Raw genomic sequence first — 18,271 nt, forward strand, 5'->3', positions numbered from 1 at the left:
AGAGAAACGAAACCTTGCCTACAGGCGGCAAATGGGCTCGGGAGCCGCCTAGGTGAGAGCTGCCGGTCTGGGCTGGGGTGCACAGTTTCAGGGCCCGGGGGTGCGGGTACCTTGGACGCAGGTCTGGAGGGGCGGAATGCGGGTTTACAGGGAGGGATGCCGGGTCCCGTGAGTGCAGGGCGCAAGCTACCCTGGTTATGGGCTGTCCCACTGGTCGGAGTGCCATTCCCCTAGGTGCTAGAGGGTCCCACGGATCAGGGGTCCCGCCGAGTCTGGTCCTGGGTCGCGGCGGCCGGGCCCGAGGCGCTGCCGGGGAGCGGCGCTTGCGTCCCAATGCGTCGCGTCCGGCCGCCGTCCGGGCCGGCCCCCTCCTGATTCGGGCGCCAAGTTTCGGTTCCTCTGCGGGTTCCCGGTCCATCCCGGCCCCGCGGGGCAGTGCTGACCCTGCTCTCCCGCCGCTCGCAGCAGGTGGGCGCGGCGGGGCCCGAGCGCTTTCCCCGGGCCCCAGCGACGTTCCCGGGGGCCCAGCCTCGGGTTGGACTCCTCGCGGGGAAGCGCTGAACTCTGGCTTTGAACCCAAGAGCACCCAAGGAGGCCCGGCGGGGGCTGATAGCGGACGGGGACCGGCAGATCCTGGGGTCTCTGCCTCTACCCTGAACTGAATCCTGGGCTTTCACTAATTGCAACAACGGGAAAGTGATGTTGCGAAAAATGCCCGTTATCTTTTATTTCATAGTAACTTTTAAGAGACCGGGATCACTGCCCACATCACCGGGCCGTCCAGAGCGCAGGGTGCTCCTGACTTATCAGGGTTGTCTGACTCATCAGGGTTGTCTGTGGCCAGGGGCTGAAGGCCAAGTTGGCACCTCTCGGGTGATGGCCTTGACAGCTGGGAGTGGGACGTGGCCTTGGGGGAAGCCAGGGAGGGCTGAGAATGGGGGAGTGTGAGGTGAGGGCCACCACCTGGTTTTCTTAAGTGGTGGTTGGGAGGATGTGGCTGGAAAAAGGGGGAAGGAAAAGTCAGGAAACTGAGAGAATAGAGAAGTGTTGGTACCGGAAGTAACCCATAAGCCCCTGGTGCTGGAGAGAAACAATAGGACACTGGAGTGAGGAATTCTGATCCCTGCTGTGAGTTTTCTGGTCTGTGTGTGGAAGCAGAGCTTTGGAGAGAGGGAATGCACCTTAGGAGAGAGCACTGGGCCCTGGGGAGTCATCGAGAGTCTTTTAGTGAGTGGTTGTTTCAGGGGGCGTTTGGAGGGGGAGAAGGGAGGTGGGGATCAGGACCCTGAGGGTAACCGCACACTTTGGGTGCTTTTGGTCCTGCTCTCCCCCTACCTGGCCCACTATCAGGGGAGAACAAGTTGGTGGTGTCAGATGACGTGAGAAGGAGACACAGGGGCCGCAGGGGCCCGGCAGACAGGGAGTCTGATGGGGCCTTTTGCTTGCCCTCCCACCTGGGGAAGGAGCCAACTGGGCCACTGCTCCAGCAGAATTCTTGGGTGTGAAGCCAACAGAAAAGGGTGACAGGTGGATCTTTGTGCCCCAAGAACCAAGATACGTGTCTCCACTCTCACCATGGATGAACTCAGTGGTCTCTGGAGGTTGGAGATTCTCAGCCTGAGTCCTGACCTTGCACATGACCCTGACCATGGTTTGCTGCCACCCCCACGGAGGGTGTTCGGAGGGCCAGATGGTCCGTAAGAAGAATGTAGGCTTAGTAGATGGCAATTCCTGTTATTAGGAATCTTGACCACCGGCCCGTTATTAAAATGAATCCTGACTGCCATCCCTTGTAGCCCTGGGCTGCCCTGTGCAGGCTGGTTCCTTTGGCAGACTCTGACTCAGCCATTTGCTTCCAGCATTTCTGCAGTGAGCCAATTAGAGTCTGAGTCCCTTGCCTGGGGCATACAGCAGGTACCCCCAGTCTCTGCCTGCTCCCCTACTACCCCCAGTCTCCACTCACTTGGCTGAGCTGAACTGGCTCCCAGTCTCAGCTGGATGGGGACATTTTTAGACATGCTGAGTGATGTCAGGAGGCTGGGAGGGGCAAGCCTGGCCCTGGTGGGGGCAGCAGAAAAGGAAATGGGTGCTGCAGCCACATGGAAGGGGAGGTTGGGATGAGGCAGACTGGAGAACCTCGGGGGCGGTGATCAGACTAGGTTTCAATTGATCAGGGAGAACTGGGCCGCTGCAATTTCGCTTTCTCAGAAAATGAAACTGAAGCAAGGCTGTGGTCACGTGATAGGTGGCGGGGTATAAAGCTGGCAGTCTCAGGACTCTAGCTTCCAGACCGGCAGAAGCATGCCAGCCCCGGGAATTCCTCTCCCTGGAAGTATGGAATGTCCTTCCTGCCGGCATATCTCCAAAGAGGAAGCCCCAAAGTTCTGCAGCGAGTGTGGACAGAGGCTGCTTCCTGCAGCCCCCGAAGGAGTACCAGGTAAGGCCCTGATGGGGCTGGGAGCCTGGTGCAGGTGGTGGGGAGGGCAGTTAGCTCAGTCCCTCTTCCATCCCTAGAAGTGGAGACCTTGACCAGCAGGCAGCCCAGGCTAGCAGGTCTTCTGTGACTAGAGAACTGTTTCTAGAGGAAACACTTTCCTTAGAAATACAGTTTTATCTGGTCCTTGCTGAAAGCACCTGTCACTTTTTAAAGACTTTCAGTTTCATTTCTTGCAGAGAACTTGGAGTTTCCTTTCTTCTTAGGGAATGGGAAGTGTTGGGCTGAGCTGAGGGATCTTAGCGGATTTCAGAGGATGCTGTATAAATTGGCACCCCAGGCCCCCTTGGTGGGGGAGGGGTCCCCACAGCTTGCAGAGGCCCCTTCCTGATGAGGGGTGGCTCATAGGTGCAGGAAGGAGGAACCGTGTCAGGCGGTCCTCACCTGCTGACTCTGGTGGGTCCTTGATTCTCTTGATGCCTGGGACATTGGACTGTCTCCCTGCTCCTTCTAGTACACACTAGACATGCTCTGACCGCAGGCCCTTTGCACTGCCTGGTCCCTCTGCCTGGAACACACCTTTTCTTAGAGAGCAGCACAGTTTCCCCTATCCCTGCCTTCAAATCTTTGCTCAACTGTCTTCTCTTCTGGAGGCCAACTCTGACCACCCAGTTGCAAACTGTGCCTGCCCCACCCCTTCACTCCAAACTGCATTTCCCCAGGCTATTTATCTCAGTAGCACTTGGATGATACCATGGTGGGTCTTCAGAGACCTTTGCTCTCTTATTCAGCGCTTTATCCCAAGTCTCCCGTATGTTGCCTGGAACACAGAAGGTGCTCAATAAATAATTGCTGAGTGAACTGAAGAAGGTGCAGTTTGGATCAGGGACGAGATAGACGCCCCCCAGTTCTTTTAATTGGTTCTGTTTCGGCTGCATTCGTACAAAGTACTCCTGTTACAGATGCACTCTTTGGGCTGTAAGAGGTATGGAGAGGTGGCCACTTTTTGTTGTTGCTTTTTTTATTGATTTTTTCTTGTTGCTAATCCTTTGGGAGGAGCTTGGTGGGCAGCCAGGTGTTCACTCTGATCATCAATTCCTGGTCCAGATGTTGAATCATGGCGTGGCATGGCTGAAGTTTTGGTATCCAGTTGTAATTTCCCACCTTCCAGAGCTCCCCACCCCTGGTCACTAGAACATCTGCCTGACTAGGGGGTCTTGGGAGGAGGGGTCTTTGGGACCTCAGAGACTAAAAGTGCAAATAAAACCAATACCAATCAGCTAACCTGTGATTTTCCCAGTGCTATGCTAAATATTGAGGGAGGAGCTATCATCAATCCCCATTTTACAAATGCCAAGAATGAAGCAAGGAGAGGTTAAGTAACTGTTCACAGTCACTCAGCTAGCAACTGGTAGAGAAAAGATTTTGAACTCAGGAGCCAGATCCAGTTCCCTAGAAGGGAGCTGTGGTTGAGGTCTTGTTGGCCTTAGCATCGTCGGGGAAGAAGTTTTCCTCTTCCCTTCTAGGTCCTTTTGGCTTGTCTAAGAATTAAATTGACATCAGGTGGATTAACAGGAGAAAATCAGGGCTTCATCTGAGTCTCAAGTCCTGTGCCTGTTGCCTCCTGAGACTCACCCCTTTGGGAGAGTCAACAGGAAAGCTCACTCCTCCTGGCCTCCCTTTAATTTTGTGCAAGGAGCTTTCACAGGGCTGCTAAGAGCAACTGATGTGTTTTCCAACATAACAGGGGGAAAAAAGCCTTGTCTGAGAACACCAGGTCATCTTCTAGGGTCTTGCATGTCCAGGCAGGTAGGGAGAGCAGGCAAGACAGCCGTCCACCTTGGCCCTGTCAGAGGTCATTCTGGAGCCCCTACCCTTAGCAGGGCTCGGTCACTACCTAAGTGGACAGCCCGTACTTCTGAGATGCTTGGCATCTCTGCCAGCTCCAGGGGCAAAGGCTTTGAGAGCTTTTGGGAGCTGGTTGGCTTCTAGGCTGCCTGCTTATCCTCTGTGAGCACAGTGAGTGCTAAACAGGGCCATTGTCCTTAGGGCTGGGTCACTGGGGGTGGGAGGGGAGGAGCTGGGCCCTGGTCACTCAGTGTGGGGCACACAGTAGGGCTGAGGTCCTGAGTGTTGAATGAGACCTCCAGTTCCAGTTTCCTTCTTCTGTCCCCCACCCACTTCCTGCCGGCTTCTCTGCTTCTCTCACCCAGCCAAGCCTCTACTTAGAGGAATGGAAACTGAAACCAAACTGTTAGGAGGCTTGGCTGCTGAGGGGGTTATCTCCACCTTTTAGCCATTTGTAGGTCTGCCAGGCTGGGAGCTCTGGGCATCCTGGACACTGGCCTCCCTCTGGTGCTGCGGGCGCAAGTTCCTCGCGAACTTGAGCAGGGCTTGGAGCCAGAAGAGGCTGTGGTGCAGCTTCCTGGAGGTACCCAGGACGACTGAATCTGAGGGGGAGTGAGAGGGCACCCAGAGAAGGACGTGAAAGTGAAACGTGAAACCCAAATTCTGTTCATGGAGCCGAAGAATGAATTCTGCAAACTAGCAAAATCATACAGGCAAAGTTTATTTTTAGAAGACAGAGATACAAAGCCCTCAGCGTAGACATTGAGAGGGGGTGAAGAGCCTCCCAAAAGGCGAGGATTGCAGCAGTTTCATATCTTTATTAGCATTTTTGGTTGGCTCATGACTTTAATATACGTCCTTTTTGACCAATTAGTTTAAACGTCGCAGTGCCCAGTTTGTCATTTTTATAGCTTTCTTGGATCCCTCAGTTTCTCAGTTTTTCCAGACATTTCAGCAACACCCCTCAACCCTTTCTCAAGCCCCAGACCATTATTTAGGGGCTAGATGTATGTTTAGCAGCTAATTGTCTACCTGGAGTTTTTCTCCTTGATAAACTGGACAGCAGTTAATGATTGTCTTGTCCTGGATTTGAAGGTTTTATGACCCTCCAGACCAGGGAGGCATTCCTCTGAATGCCTGGAAATTGGAACAAAGAGTGAGATGCTTACTTGAGAAGAGAAAAATTGAAATTAAAAAAAAAAAGAAAGAAATTGAGGTCTCAAAGTCTTATACTGTCTAACAATTTCTGCCTCAAAAGGAGAGTGTGTGGAGAGTTCCAAGCCACCCTGGGCATAGGTGGAGGGTGGCTGGCTTTGCCAAGGGTGATGTGCATCTGGTCTGCAGTGGAGGGCTTCCAATGTCATTAGGTCCAGCAGGGCAGAGGGTAGTGGGTGGTCAAGAGGCCCTCCCCCACCCCAATTCCTCACTGTTCTGACAGGTACCCCAGGGTATCCAAGTGGGACTTCCTCCTTGAGTGCTAAAAGATTATATTTTGGAAGGGAGGTGGTTTCTGGGAAATGTATTTTTCCTTCTATTTTCTGCATTTCCAAGTTTTTCTTGTTGATGTTTTTATAATAGAAAACAAAAAGATAAGCAGCCTGAGACCCCATAGGGGTCTGGGAAGGATTGAGAGCCACTGGGGAAGCTCCAGAGGCAGCCGCCCTGGGAGAGGGTTAGCCCCTGGGGTTCAGGTGTGACTGTGGAGGGCTCACTGGTTAGAGAAAGAGCCACCTGCCTGCCACCACTTGTGGGTCCAAAGATGTGGCCACACTTGGTTTCTGTGGCTGCCTGCACTGGCCGTCGAATTTGTGCTACAAGGGAGCAAAACATTTCCCTCTTCCCTCCTAAATTCTTTGCCTGTTCAACAACTAAATTGCTAAGAGACAGATTCACGTTTCATATGTATAGGAGCCCCATAAAAATTTGAGACCCAAAAGGCAGCCAGGTAATTAAAGCTTCTATAACATCCTGACTTAAGGAGCCTGCTAGGATCTGGAGCTACAAAGAAGAGGGCTTTTCACAGGGAGGCAGAGGAGACTTTTGGAAAACAGAGGTTGCTCTATTATGTAGAAAAGTTTCTTGGTTAAAACCTGTCCATAGTAATGGCTCTCTTCCTGTTACATACCCCCTTTCTGATGTAAATTTAAAACACTGAGGGGGAGTTCAAGAGCTTTTCTTAAATCCACCGAGTTTTCATTGCCTTAAGCAGGAAATAACCCTGGGTGCTAAAGTAGCTTGTTTTGAGGTGGGAAATTCTGTTCCCCTTCAAAGCCCACCACACCTGACCCAGGGGCTGTCAGGTGGTGGGAGGAGTGAGTGGGCTGGGAGAATTGCATTGTTCTATGTAGTGGTTTTAATTTTTTTTAATTGTGATAAAGTATTTAAAAACAAGTGATGGGAGAGATGATCACATACTGAGATATGGGGAAGTCACTGCAGCTTATACAAGATTCAGCCTGAACTCCGTGTGAACTGGAACAGCCTGACTCATGGCCTGTCAAACATGCCTCACACATGTGCTTTAACTGTTAGCAACAATGTTTTGAAGATAGGGATCAATGCCTCCTGTGCTGTGGTGTCCACGTCAACAACCCCCCCAAACTTCGGGTTCCCTTTCCAGACACCAGGGTCATGCTGACTTGCAGTGTACATGATAATCTACTTCATGGATGTACCCCTCTCACGTTTGGTATATGTTCTTTGTTCTGACAAGGTGTAAAACTGAAGACCAGGCTTCAACGGAGCAGTTCCTCAGAACTATTGAGAGGCTGCCACCTGGGCTGTAGTCCTCAGTTTTGCTTGAATAAAACTCTCTTCTAGAGGGCTTCCCTGATGGCTCAGTGGTAAAGGATTCACCTGCCATTGCAGGAGACATGGGTTTGATCCCTGGGTTGGGAAGAGAAGGTCCCCTGGGGAAGGAAATGGTAACTCACTCCAGTATCCTTGTCTGGGAGATCCCATGGACAGAGGAGCCTGGCAGGCTACAGTCCATGGGTTCACAGAAGAGTTGCACACAACTTAGTGACTGAACAACAATTCCTTATTATAGATTGATTATTGATTATTTGCATTGATGCACAAAACTTACCAATTTAAACACATTTAAGTGGACAATTGAGAAATATGACAGGAATATTGTCATATCAGTAAAGATGTCACAATCATCAGCAGTTGCTGCCACTGTGAATGGTGAGCAGGTGAGCCCTGAGGGAACCCAGGAAGGAAAGAATACCTGCTACCTAGCAGCCATCAGATTGTAGCCACTCCCTGTGGTGAACCCTGAGGAGCTCTGGGTGTGAAAACAAGATACTGGCCCCAGATAGCTGAGTCACCTATCAAAACAATGATTTCAGTGAGCCCAAACATTTGCATCTTCCCATACATAGAAAAGTGCTTTCTTAACTTGGGTTACCAGGTTTTCTTTAATTAACAATAATCTTTTGATGTTCAGGCTCCCTGCCCTTTGTTGCAAAGCTTCTGTGTCACCTGGCTCCTCCCCTTGCCTCCTCGGAGCAGTTCTCCTGGAGTAACTTGAGATCCTGTCTCGAGGGCTTGAAGTCCTAAGAATTCCCACTGAATAAAACACATAACTCTCAATGTTTAGGTTATGAGTATTTTTTTTTTTTTAGATTATTTATTTATTTGGCTGTGTCAGGCTCAATAGTTACAGTGTGGGCTTAGTTACTCCGTGGCATGTGGGATCTTCCTTCCCCAACCAGGAATAGAACCTGCGTCCCCTGCATTGCAAGACGGATTCTTAACCACTGAACCACAAGGGAACTCTCAAGGTTATGAATTTTTTTTCAGTTGACACAGTTCAGTGGCATTAGGCACATTCACATTGTTGTGCAACCAGTCACCACCATCCATCTCCAGAACTTCTTCCTGTTTTCACACAGAATCTCGGTCCCCATTTGACACTAACCTCCCTCCCCCAACCCCAACCCCTGGCATCTACTTTCTGTCCCGGTGACTTTGACTGCTCTAGGGAACCTCATATGAAAGCTTGAGGTATGTGGAATTTTCTTTAGCCTTCAGGACAAGGCAGCTGCAGGGAGGAGTGGGGCTTGCTGTGGGAGGGCAGGGGAAGCAGACCCAGAGCTGCTGCTGGGGTTCATTTGGGAGCCCAGAAGTGGAGTCTGTGCAGTTGACTGATTTAGGTTGAACTAATTCTGTAGCAGTGATTTCAGGCTGCCTGTGAGGTCCCTGCCCTCCTCCCGCATTCCTGTGTTGGTCAGCCATTAACCAGATTTGGGGATCTGTCTGAAGGGGAGCTTGTCAGACTCCCTTAGCACTTTCTGGATGCCTGTGTGTTTGTTCCCATCTGTTTGCAGAGATGCTCTAGGGTAGGTCATGCTGCCTAATGTGCACGCACCTGGTGAGCCCATACTTCGTGAGGCAGGGACAGGAATTTTCTCTGATTCAGCCGCAGTCCTGGGGAAAGGACTGTGGCCGTGGCGCTGTCCCCAGGGCCCGTCCTGGCCTCTGAGCCTGGATTCAAATCCTGCTCCCCACCTTGCCAACTGGGGGCCTAAGAAGGTCACAGGGTGGCTGTGAGTACTTGATGGGTTAACATGCAGAGTGCCCAATAGAGATTCTTAAGTTTTGTTCTTACTAAATCCAGCTAGTTTCCTTTCTATATTGATAACCGTAGAAGCGATACATGCTGGTATGAATAACCCATATGTTATGACGGGAGGATATAAAAAATGGTAAACCCCCTCAGCTTACCCCCAGCCCAGACCCTTCACACGCTTATGAACACAACACTTAACTGTTTGGTGTGTCACCTTCCAGATGTTTCCTCCATGTGGTCGAAAACTAGTGCACCCTGCTTCCATCGTGTGGCGCTGCGCCATGGCCTCTAGTTGGGACTGGCTTCACTTCTGCCATGTAGCAGCCGGTCCTATCCTGGACTCTTGTTCTGCCATAAATGCACATGACTGGGCCGGATGCTGGCAAGGGATCTGCCCCTGGTGCCAGTGTGTCTCAAGGACAAGCTCCAAGGAGCAGCCTTGTGCATTTATAATGGAAACCTTCAAACCCACAAGGCTTCCCCCAACCTCTCTCCTCTGCAGGCTCTTCGAGGTTTCATCCCCCGCTACACCAGTGTGTCTAGCTTTGGGCCAGTCAGACTGGTAGAATGGGGTACCTCTTGGGTTCTATTGTACTTCCTTGATTGGTAGGGAAAGTAGGTGTCTTCTCAAAGGTTAAGAGCTCACTTATAATTCCTTTTCTTTGAACTGCCTGTTTTCTTTGGGGAATTCCCTTTTTTGAAAGTTATTCTTATTGATTTTCAGTCATTGGGGCTGTTTGTATTGGAGATGACCAGACACCCAGCTCCCTGCTTCCTCGGTGGGATGTGTGCAGTGGGCCTCATTCACTCATTTCCAGACTGAGGGAGTCAGGTCTCTGCACAGCTCTGCGTCTTTCTCAGGTCCTGACGGCCCTGCTTTGTCCTCAGGCTGCTGCCTTCATGCAGGCAAACTAGTTGATTCCAAGAATAGGGTCGGTTTGTCTTACCGGAAGGAAGGAGTTGATGGGTCAGAAACCCCAGTAACCAGCCCTGGACCCCTGCTGTACTTCTGTCAATCACTGGAACTGGAGAAATGCCAGGCTCTGATTGGATCAGGCTAATGGGGGCCCCACCCCCTGCAGTGGAGGCTGATGGAAGAAAGAGGAGGTCAGCATGCACACAGTTTATCAAAGGACAGTGGCCCCGGGCTGTTGTGTGTTACGAATATCCTCCCAGTTTTATTTAGTTCTTTGGCCTTAAGATTCATTTGTAGATGAACCTTAGATGTTTGTAGATGTTTAATATATTTGTTCAGTTCAGTTAAATCTCTCAGTCGTGTCCGACTCTGCGACCCTTTGGACTGCAGCACGCCAGGCCTCCCTGTCCATCACCAACTCCGAAGCTTGCTCAGAGTCATGTCCATTGAGTTGGTGATGCCATTCAACCATCTCATCCTTTGTCATCCCCTTCTCCTCCTGCCTTCAATCTTTGCCAGCATCAGGGTCTTTTCAAATGAGTCAGTTCACCTCAGGTAGCCAAACTACTGGAGTTTCAGCTTTAGCATCAGTGCTTCCAATGAATATTCAGGACTGATCTCCTTTAGGATGGACTGGCTTGATCTCCTTGCAGTCCAAGGGACTCTCAAGAATCTTCTCCAACACTACAATTTAAAAGCATCAATTCTTCAGCGCTCAGCTTTCTTTATAGTCCAACTGTCACATCCATATATAACTACTAGAAAAACCATAGCTCTGACTAGGCAGACCTTTGTTGACAAAGTAATGTCTCTGCTTTTTAATAATGCTGTCTAGGTTGGTCATAGCTTTTCTTCCAAGGAGCAATTGTCTTTTAATTTCATGGCTGCAGTCACCATCTGCGGTGATTTTGGAGCCCCCCAAAATAAAGTCTTTCACTGTTTCCATTGTTTCCCCATCTATTTGCCATGAAGTGACGGGACTAGATGCCCTGATCTTAGTTTTCTGAATGTTGAGTTTTATGCCAGCTTTTTCACTCTCCTCTTTCACCTTCATCAAGAGGCTCTTTAGTTCTTCTTCACTTTCTGCCATAAGGGTGGTGTCATCTGCGTATCTAAGGTTATTGATATTTCTCCCGGCAATCTTGTTTCCAGCTTGTACTTCGTCCAGCCCAGCATTTCGCATGATGTACACTTTCACCCACCAGACAGCAGCAATTGTACCAGGCTTGGCTCACTGTGGCCAAGACAGCACCTTGAGTGGGGAGAGGACTAATCTTGAACAGCACTCATGGGAGGAGTCCATGTTTTCCCTTGGGACATTCACTTGTTTTTCTGAGATGTGACCCGTGTGCATCTGACTTTGTAGATTCTCAGAGCAACCTCAAGGAGACATCAGCCCTGGAGGAAGAATTGGAGTGTGGACAGGAGCTGAGGGAGGAAAGCAGCTCCTCCTTGTCCCTGGGCTCAGGCGATTGGCAAGAAAACCCGGATGAGCCCCATTCGAATGCCTCGTGGCAAACCAAGCGAGTGAGTGTCTGGCCCCTGGGGAAGTGGGTCTGGGAGGTGTGGTTCTACCCATCTCCTAGCTTTGCAAGAATGCTGTTTCCTGCTGTGGTTTCATCAGTGGCTGAACAAGGTCTTGCGTGTCCCTATAGCGCCCTCTCCAGGACAGCTTCACTTCACTGCTGCCCAGCCTGTTGGCCCCTGCATGCTGGGCTGTGGCACAGCTGTCCCTCCTGTGCCTGATTCATGCGGGGTCTCTGCATCCCCCTCCCTTTTTCTCCCATCATACCCAGCATGTTGTGTCTCCCAGATGCTGTGGTGGGGCTGCATCTGGGTGTCTGAGCTTCTGCCACGTGGCTGTCTGTCTCTGCTCTGGGCATTTTGCATGGACCAGACAGTTCCTAAGGTGCCTCCAGGCTCTGGGGAAATGGGGGTTCTCTGGAAATGCCACCACTCCTCGATAGGGAAGCTGAGCCGTCTTGTCTCCCTATAAGTGTCAGACCCCAAGAGAGTGTCTCCTGAGTGAGTGACCAGGCGGGAGCCCAGGTGAGGCTTGCAGAGAGTTCTCTGACAGATTCAGGACAGATTCATCCTTCTGGATGAGCGAGAGCTCCCCACGCCAAAGTCCAGCCTGTCCAGACCTAAGCAGCTGAGTCTGTTCCCAGGTTTCTTGGAGGACTGAGAGGGACGTTGTCTCTCTGTCTGGTTGGGGCTGGTTTCCTATGTGGTCCTTTGTTGTTCCTTGTGGTTGGGTGGTGTGGGAGGTGCTGCAGCTGACAGTATTGTGGCCCCTTGTGAGTGTGTGTGCAGGCCTATATGAGTATGTGCACACGTTCGAGTGTATGTGTGCACATAGTATGTGTGTGGTATATGCATGTGTGTGTGTGTGAGTTGTAATGTGTGTGAGTGTTCCATTCTCCTTGGACACTAATCCTGTTCTGAGCAGGATGGCCAGCTTTGAGCCTGGGCCACTTGGGACACTGAAATTTTGGGTAAACTTTTTTTTGTAGTTCCTTTTTCAAATTTATTTTTTATTTATTAAAAAATTTTTTTTTACTGGAGTATAATTGCTTTGCAAAGTTGTATAAGTTTCTATTACACAATGAAAGGAATCACTTATATGTATACATATATCCCCTCCCACCCACCGCGATCCCACCCATCTAGGTCATCATAGAGCACCAAACTGAGCTCCCTGTTCTATACTGCAGGTTCCCACTAGATATCTATTTTACACATGGGTAGTGTATTTATTGTCAAATCTAGTCTCCCAATCCATCCCACCCTCCCCTTCCCTTCACCTGTGTCCACATGTCCATTCTCTATATCTGTGTCTCTATTCCTGCCCTGGAACTAGGTTCATCTGTACCATTTTCCTAGATTTTACATAGCATGCATTAATATAACAATATTTATTTTTCTCTTTCTGACTTAACTTCACTCTGTATAACAGATTCTAGGTCCATTCACATCTGTATTAAATGACCCAGTTTTGTTCCTTTTTATGTCTGAGTAATATTCCATTGTATATCTATACCACATCTTCTTTATCCATTCATCTGTCAGTGGACACTTAGGTTGTTTCCATATCCTGGCTATTGTAAATACTTTTAAAGTGAGTATCAAGGAATACACACCATTAGAAAGTAAGTGTTTGACACTATGATTGAAAACAGTATTGAGCCCAGCAGGATTAGAGCTTTTTTAAACCTTGACTGAGTAAGTTTAAGGTTCTCTTGGAAGAAAAAAATGGGCAAGAATAACCGAGAAAATTGTTGAAAAGAAATGCCTAAAGTGGGACTTGCTGTATTAGATGAACAAAAACATGTTTCAAAGCCAGTCATTAAAACAATGAATCTTGGGAGGAGTCAATGTACCAGAAATACAACCCAGAAACAGACTCTAATGTGTATAATGACAGTTGGAAAAAATTTAAGTAAAGATCTGACCCATGAATGGGGAAGATGTTCTAGTAATTAAAGCAAAGGGGAAAACAAACAAAAGATTGGTATATTTGACTATAGAAAAAGTCTTAAAGGAATTAAAAAGTTTGTATGATGAGCACAAATGAAGAGTAAACGGTTTAGGAAAATATGCATTTACCTATTTGTATGTACCTAAAAGGGCTTCCCAGGTAGCTCAGCAGTAAAGAATCCTGCAATGCAGGAGCTGCAGGAGACGGAGGCTCAATCCCTGGGTTGGGAAGATTCCCTGAAGGAGGGCATGGCAACCCACTCCAGTTTTCTTGCCTAGAGAATCCCATGGACAGAGGAACCTGGCGGGCTACACTCCATAGGGTCACAAAGAGTTGGATTCAACTGAAAAGACATGACTTAGCACGCACATGTACATAAAAAGATTTGTATTTACCTAGAAATATTTTAAAATTAAGAGTGAGTTGCCTCAATATGTCAAAAGCTCTTAGAAATCAAGTAGAAAACAGTAACCTACCCAATAGAAAGATGGCTAGCAATTGTTATAGTCCACAATAGAGAAGATAGAAATGGCCATTAAACATATAACTGTCCCACCTCTGAAATCAAACACTCAAAATTAAAAGAGCTGCAAGGTTTTATATTAAACCTATGAAATTAAAAAATGGATTAAAAGTCAACATTTGCAACAATGGGGCAGGTTTTTCGCTACAGGTCAGAGTAATGTGGTGGGACTCCTAGTAAAGCCGGTACCCTTTGACCTGTTCTGCTTCTCTGCTGTCATCATAAGAAAATAACCTTAGGCTCGTGAGGGTTCAGTAGAGGATTTTTATCACAGCCTTAGTGTGTGTGTGTGTGTGTGTGTGTGTGTGTGTGTGTTTAATATTTATATTTTTACTTTTGGCTGCTTTGGGTCTTTATTGCTACGCATGAGCTTTCTCTCATTGCAGAGAGTCAGGGCTATTCTCCAGTTGCGGTGCACAGGCTTCTTGTTGCAGTGGCTTCTCTTGTTGCAGAGCATGCACTCTAAGGCTTCAGTAGTTGCAGCACATGGGCTCAGTAATTGTGACTCATAGGCTTAGCTGTCCTGTGGTGTGGCATGTGGAATCCTCCTGGACTAGGGATCAAACCGGCATCCCCTGTATTGCAAGGCAGATTTTTTTTTTATTTTTTATTTTTTTGCAAGGCAGATTTTTAACCACTGGACCACCAGGGAAGTCCCAGCCTTAGTGTTTTATGGCCAAATGTTGGAGTCCAATTGAGTAATTCCACCCTGGAGAGTGTCATTTGTATCATCCTTGTAGCAGAAAGTACTGTGGCCTCCAGCTGTTATTTCCACCAAATATTTAAGATGTGAGGGAGGAACTTCCCTGGTGGTCCAGTGGTTAAGTTCCCCCTTCCAATGCAGGGGGCGAGGGTTTGATCCCTGGTCAGGGAATTAAGCTGTCACATGCCTTGCGGTGTCATAGCAACAAAATTAAAAAATATTTTATACCTACCGCGAGGAAGAGGAGCACAGGATGGAGCCAGGGAGTCAGGTTGAAGGTGCTGACTGATCCTGTGGTTCCTTCCAGTGTCACCTTGGTCCTGTCCTTGATTTCCTGCTGGGAGCCGGCCTGGGTACCTGGCGCTGACTGAGATGGGCTTTGCACCTGGGCTGCCAGTGTGCTCTGACCCATCTCATTCACTGAGCCTTTCCAAGTGCCCCTCAGAGAACTCCCCTTCCCTTTCCACATCGACTGCCTGCCCCCCTCAACAATCAGAGGCTCTCGACCTTTCCTGTCTTCCCTCCACCTGGGTACAGTGCTGGCCATGAGGCCCCCATGTGGGAGGCCCAGGTATGCCCCCTGACCTGTGCCCCAGGCCCTAATGGATCTCTCTGCTCATCTGCAGCAGCTGCAGTGCAGGAGCCAGGCCTTGGCTTTGGGCCCAACTTCCCTGTTCCCTGTCCTGCCCTGTTCCCCTTGGTGGCCTGGGGCACAGTGATGAGTCCCACTGGTCCTCACTGCTTCCTTTGATGGAGGAAGGGATGGTACAGGGCTGGCTCTGTGCTCCCTAGGGTATGCCATACAGAGAGATTGGTCACTACCCTGCATGCCCCCATCCCCAAAAGCCCCCCTGAGGCCTGGCCTCAGGTGCTGGGTTACCTGCTCCTCCAGGAATGTCCCCGCAGCTGCATTTGTGTGGAAGTACCTGCCTGGGCATTGGGATGGAGCTTAGAGAACGAAGCTCCAGGCCTGCTTGCATGGAAGGTCAGATGTACCAAGGCTTTTAGACACCAGCTGTAACATGGGGCAGCTTGCTTGCATGGATTTGCTCTGCTTGCCACCTGCAGAACCCTTTCTTTTGTTCCCTACACCAGGGACCCTGTGCCTACTCAGCCTGGATGCCAGGGGACCTGGGGAGCTGGCTCAATCCTCACTCGAGAGCGTCCCCACTTGGGTTTGAGTTAGGGGTCCCTTAGACCCTGATAGAGCAGTGTCTGTGGTCACCCTGCTCTGTCTGAAGGGGATCATGTTTCAACAGGGAGTTGTGTCCGAGGGTTTTGTAGATGCGGCAGATGGCACATCCACATCCGATGAGCTGGAAGCTGCTAGTTACTCTGCCTGCAAAAGAAGAAAAGAAGATGCAACCCTGTTTGAGGTCACTGACACGTGCTCTCCAGACTCTGAGCAGGTAGTTTGCATGAATAGTGGCCCACGATGTTCCCTGCCAAGGCTTGCATGGAACCGAGCCCCACACCCTCTCTGATGCTGAAGGTGGCTGTTGGGAGGCTCTTTCCACTCCTACCCAGGCTGGTCAACACAGTAACCATGCCTTTGGGTTTTAGCTCTTGTGACTCTGAGGATGTTCTGCTAATATTGAATTTCAGCTTTATTGTGTGTGGTCCCCTGTGCTGTGTGTGCTCAGTTACCTAGTTGTGTCCGACTCTGGGACCCCATGTGCTTCTCTGTCTGTGGGATTTTTCCAGCAAGAGCACTGAAGTGGGTTGTCATTTCCTCCTCCAGGGAATCTTCCCAACCCAGAGATTGAACCCGAATCTCCTGCATTGCAGGCAGATTCTTTACCACTGAGCCACCGGGGAAGCTCCTGTGGCCCCCTATCCCTACTTTTCTATCCATCTTTTAATTTCTTTTGTAGCTGTCTCCTTTGGCACATGGGAAACTTACCCTGAAAGCTCCGCAGGCTATGCAAGATTCTCTTCATGGAGAAGAGCAGGGGGGCCTGGGTCTTCCTTGGGGGGCTGGGGCCAGACTGGTGGGGATCCAGGCTAAACCTCTATTAGGGCTTGAAGAATGCACTCAGCCCCTGCAGTCGCCAGCATCTGAGATTATGGGCTCATGTTCTGAACCCTGGTTGTGCCGTGGAAGCCTGCTGAATTTAGTCCTGACTTCTTTCATTGTCCATAGCGTTTGTGAGTCTTGAGGGATTTACTAATAATATCAAAAGTGAGACTAGCTAATATATGTAGTGGAAGTAATTTTGCTTGTGAGGAAAAGCAGTGAGGCTTCAGACACCAAAGAGTGATGTGTTTAACTATCATCCTTTCACAGAATGGTGACTTTTTTCCTGAGTAAGATGGCCATTGAGTCATTTAACAAAGATTTATTGAGCAGCTGCTGCATGTGGGGGCACTGGGTGCAGGGTGAAAGGCTGTAAATGAGGTGTGGTCTTGCCTCTGGGCTTCGATCTATTGGTTAGTTCAAAGCAGAAGCACTTTGGGAATTCCCTGGCGGTCTAGTGGTTAGGACTTGGTGTTTTCATTGCTGGGGACTGAGTTCTGTCATGATTGGGGAACTAAGATCCCACCCGCCATGTGGTGGGAAAAACAGAAACCCAAAAGCACCTTGTAAATACAGAGGACAGCAGTGCATGAGCACTGATAGAAAACATTGAGCAGATGTGGAGAGCCCCTTCATGATCTAAAAACAGGAAGAGCAAACTGCAAATAGATTTTCCCAAAAGGAAGGTTTAATACTGTAAAGATGTCAGTTCTTTCCTCAGATGTATATATCCAGTGAGTCAACTAATGTGTAAAAGTAGTTTTGCTTCCAGTGGCTTTGTTTTGTTTTTGGAAATTGATAAAAGACACTAAAAGTCTATCTGGAGTATAAATTGGTGGGAGTTCCTATAAAGAATGTAGAAAAGTACAACAATAAATGGGAGATTTGACATCAAAATGTGTTGTAAGCTATAAGCATAGCAATATAAAGCAACAGAACATCGTAATGGAGTAACAGAGACCCATTAGGGAAAGTTGACATAGAACATCTAGATGCAGATGTGAGTATATATGACAGTTGAGCAGGTGATAAAGGTGGTATTATGTATCAGAGAGTAACATTTTGTTAAGTAAGGGGCGTTTGAACCGTGGCTCACCATTTGGAAAAAACGATTCTTTTCTCATTGTTGTTGGTTAGTCACTAAGTCCCGTCCAACTCATTTGTGACCCCATGGACTATAGCCCACCAGGCTCCTCTGTCCATGGGATTTCCCAGGCAAGAATACTGGAGTGGGTTGCTGCTACTGTTAAGTTGCTTCAGTCGTGTCCGACTCTGTGCGACTCCATAGACGGCAGCCCACCAGGCTCCCCCATCCCTGGGATTCTCCAGGCAAGAACACTGGAGTGGGTTGCCATTTCCTTTTCCAGGGGATCTTCCCAACCCAAGGATTGGACTCACATCTCCTGTATTGGCAGTTGGATTCTTTACCACTGAGCCACCAGGGAAGCCCTTCTTTACTCATAGTAAACACTAAGATATATACCAGTTTGGTTGACTAATGTAAAAGCCACCCTAAAAGTTCTAGAAAATATAGGTGACTATTTATAAAATTTTGTAGATATTCCAGAGCCTCACCGAAACAACCCCTTAAATGCAGATAGGGATGCATAAAATATTCCAGATTCTGGGTTGCTGCTACTGCTGCTGCTAAGTCGCTTCAGTCGTGTCTGACTCTGCGACCCCATAGACGGCAGCCCACCAGGCTCCCCCGTCTCTGGGATTCTCCAGGCAAGAACACTGGAGTGGGTTACCATTTCCTTCTCCAATGCATGAAAG

At 49.1% G+C, this 18,271-nt stretch overlaps 1 protein-coding gene across 1 annotated transcript in view; it reads left to right on the top strand.

Moving 5' to 3' along the window:
• Positions 1-18,271, top strand: part of RNF213 (ring finger protein 213) — a 118,575-nt gene continuing 100,304 nt past the window's right edge. Inside the window, exons 1-4 of the mRNA XM_081575766.1 lie at positions 1-52; positions 2,246-2,437; positions 11,141-11,301; positions 15,738-15,887. Of these exons, the coding sequence (XP_081431892.1) occupies positions 2,302-2,437; positions 11,141-11,301; positions 15,738-15,887 (447 nt within the window). The 5' untranslated portion in view covers positions 1-52; positions 2,246-2,301. The remainder of the gene's footprint in view (positions 53-2,245; positions 2,438-11,140; positions 11,302-15,737; positions 15,888-18,271) is intronic.

Source organism: Giraffa tippelskirchi, chromosome 3, assembly GCF_054371585.1.
Source record: "Giraffa tippelskirchi isolate mGirTip1 chromosome 3, T2T-mGirTip1v1.2.pri, whole genome shotgun sequence".
NCBI lineage: Eukaryota > Metazoa > Chordata > Mammalia > Artiodactyla > Giraffidae > Giraffa > Giraffa tippelskirchi.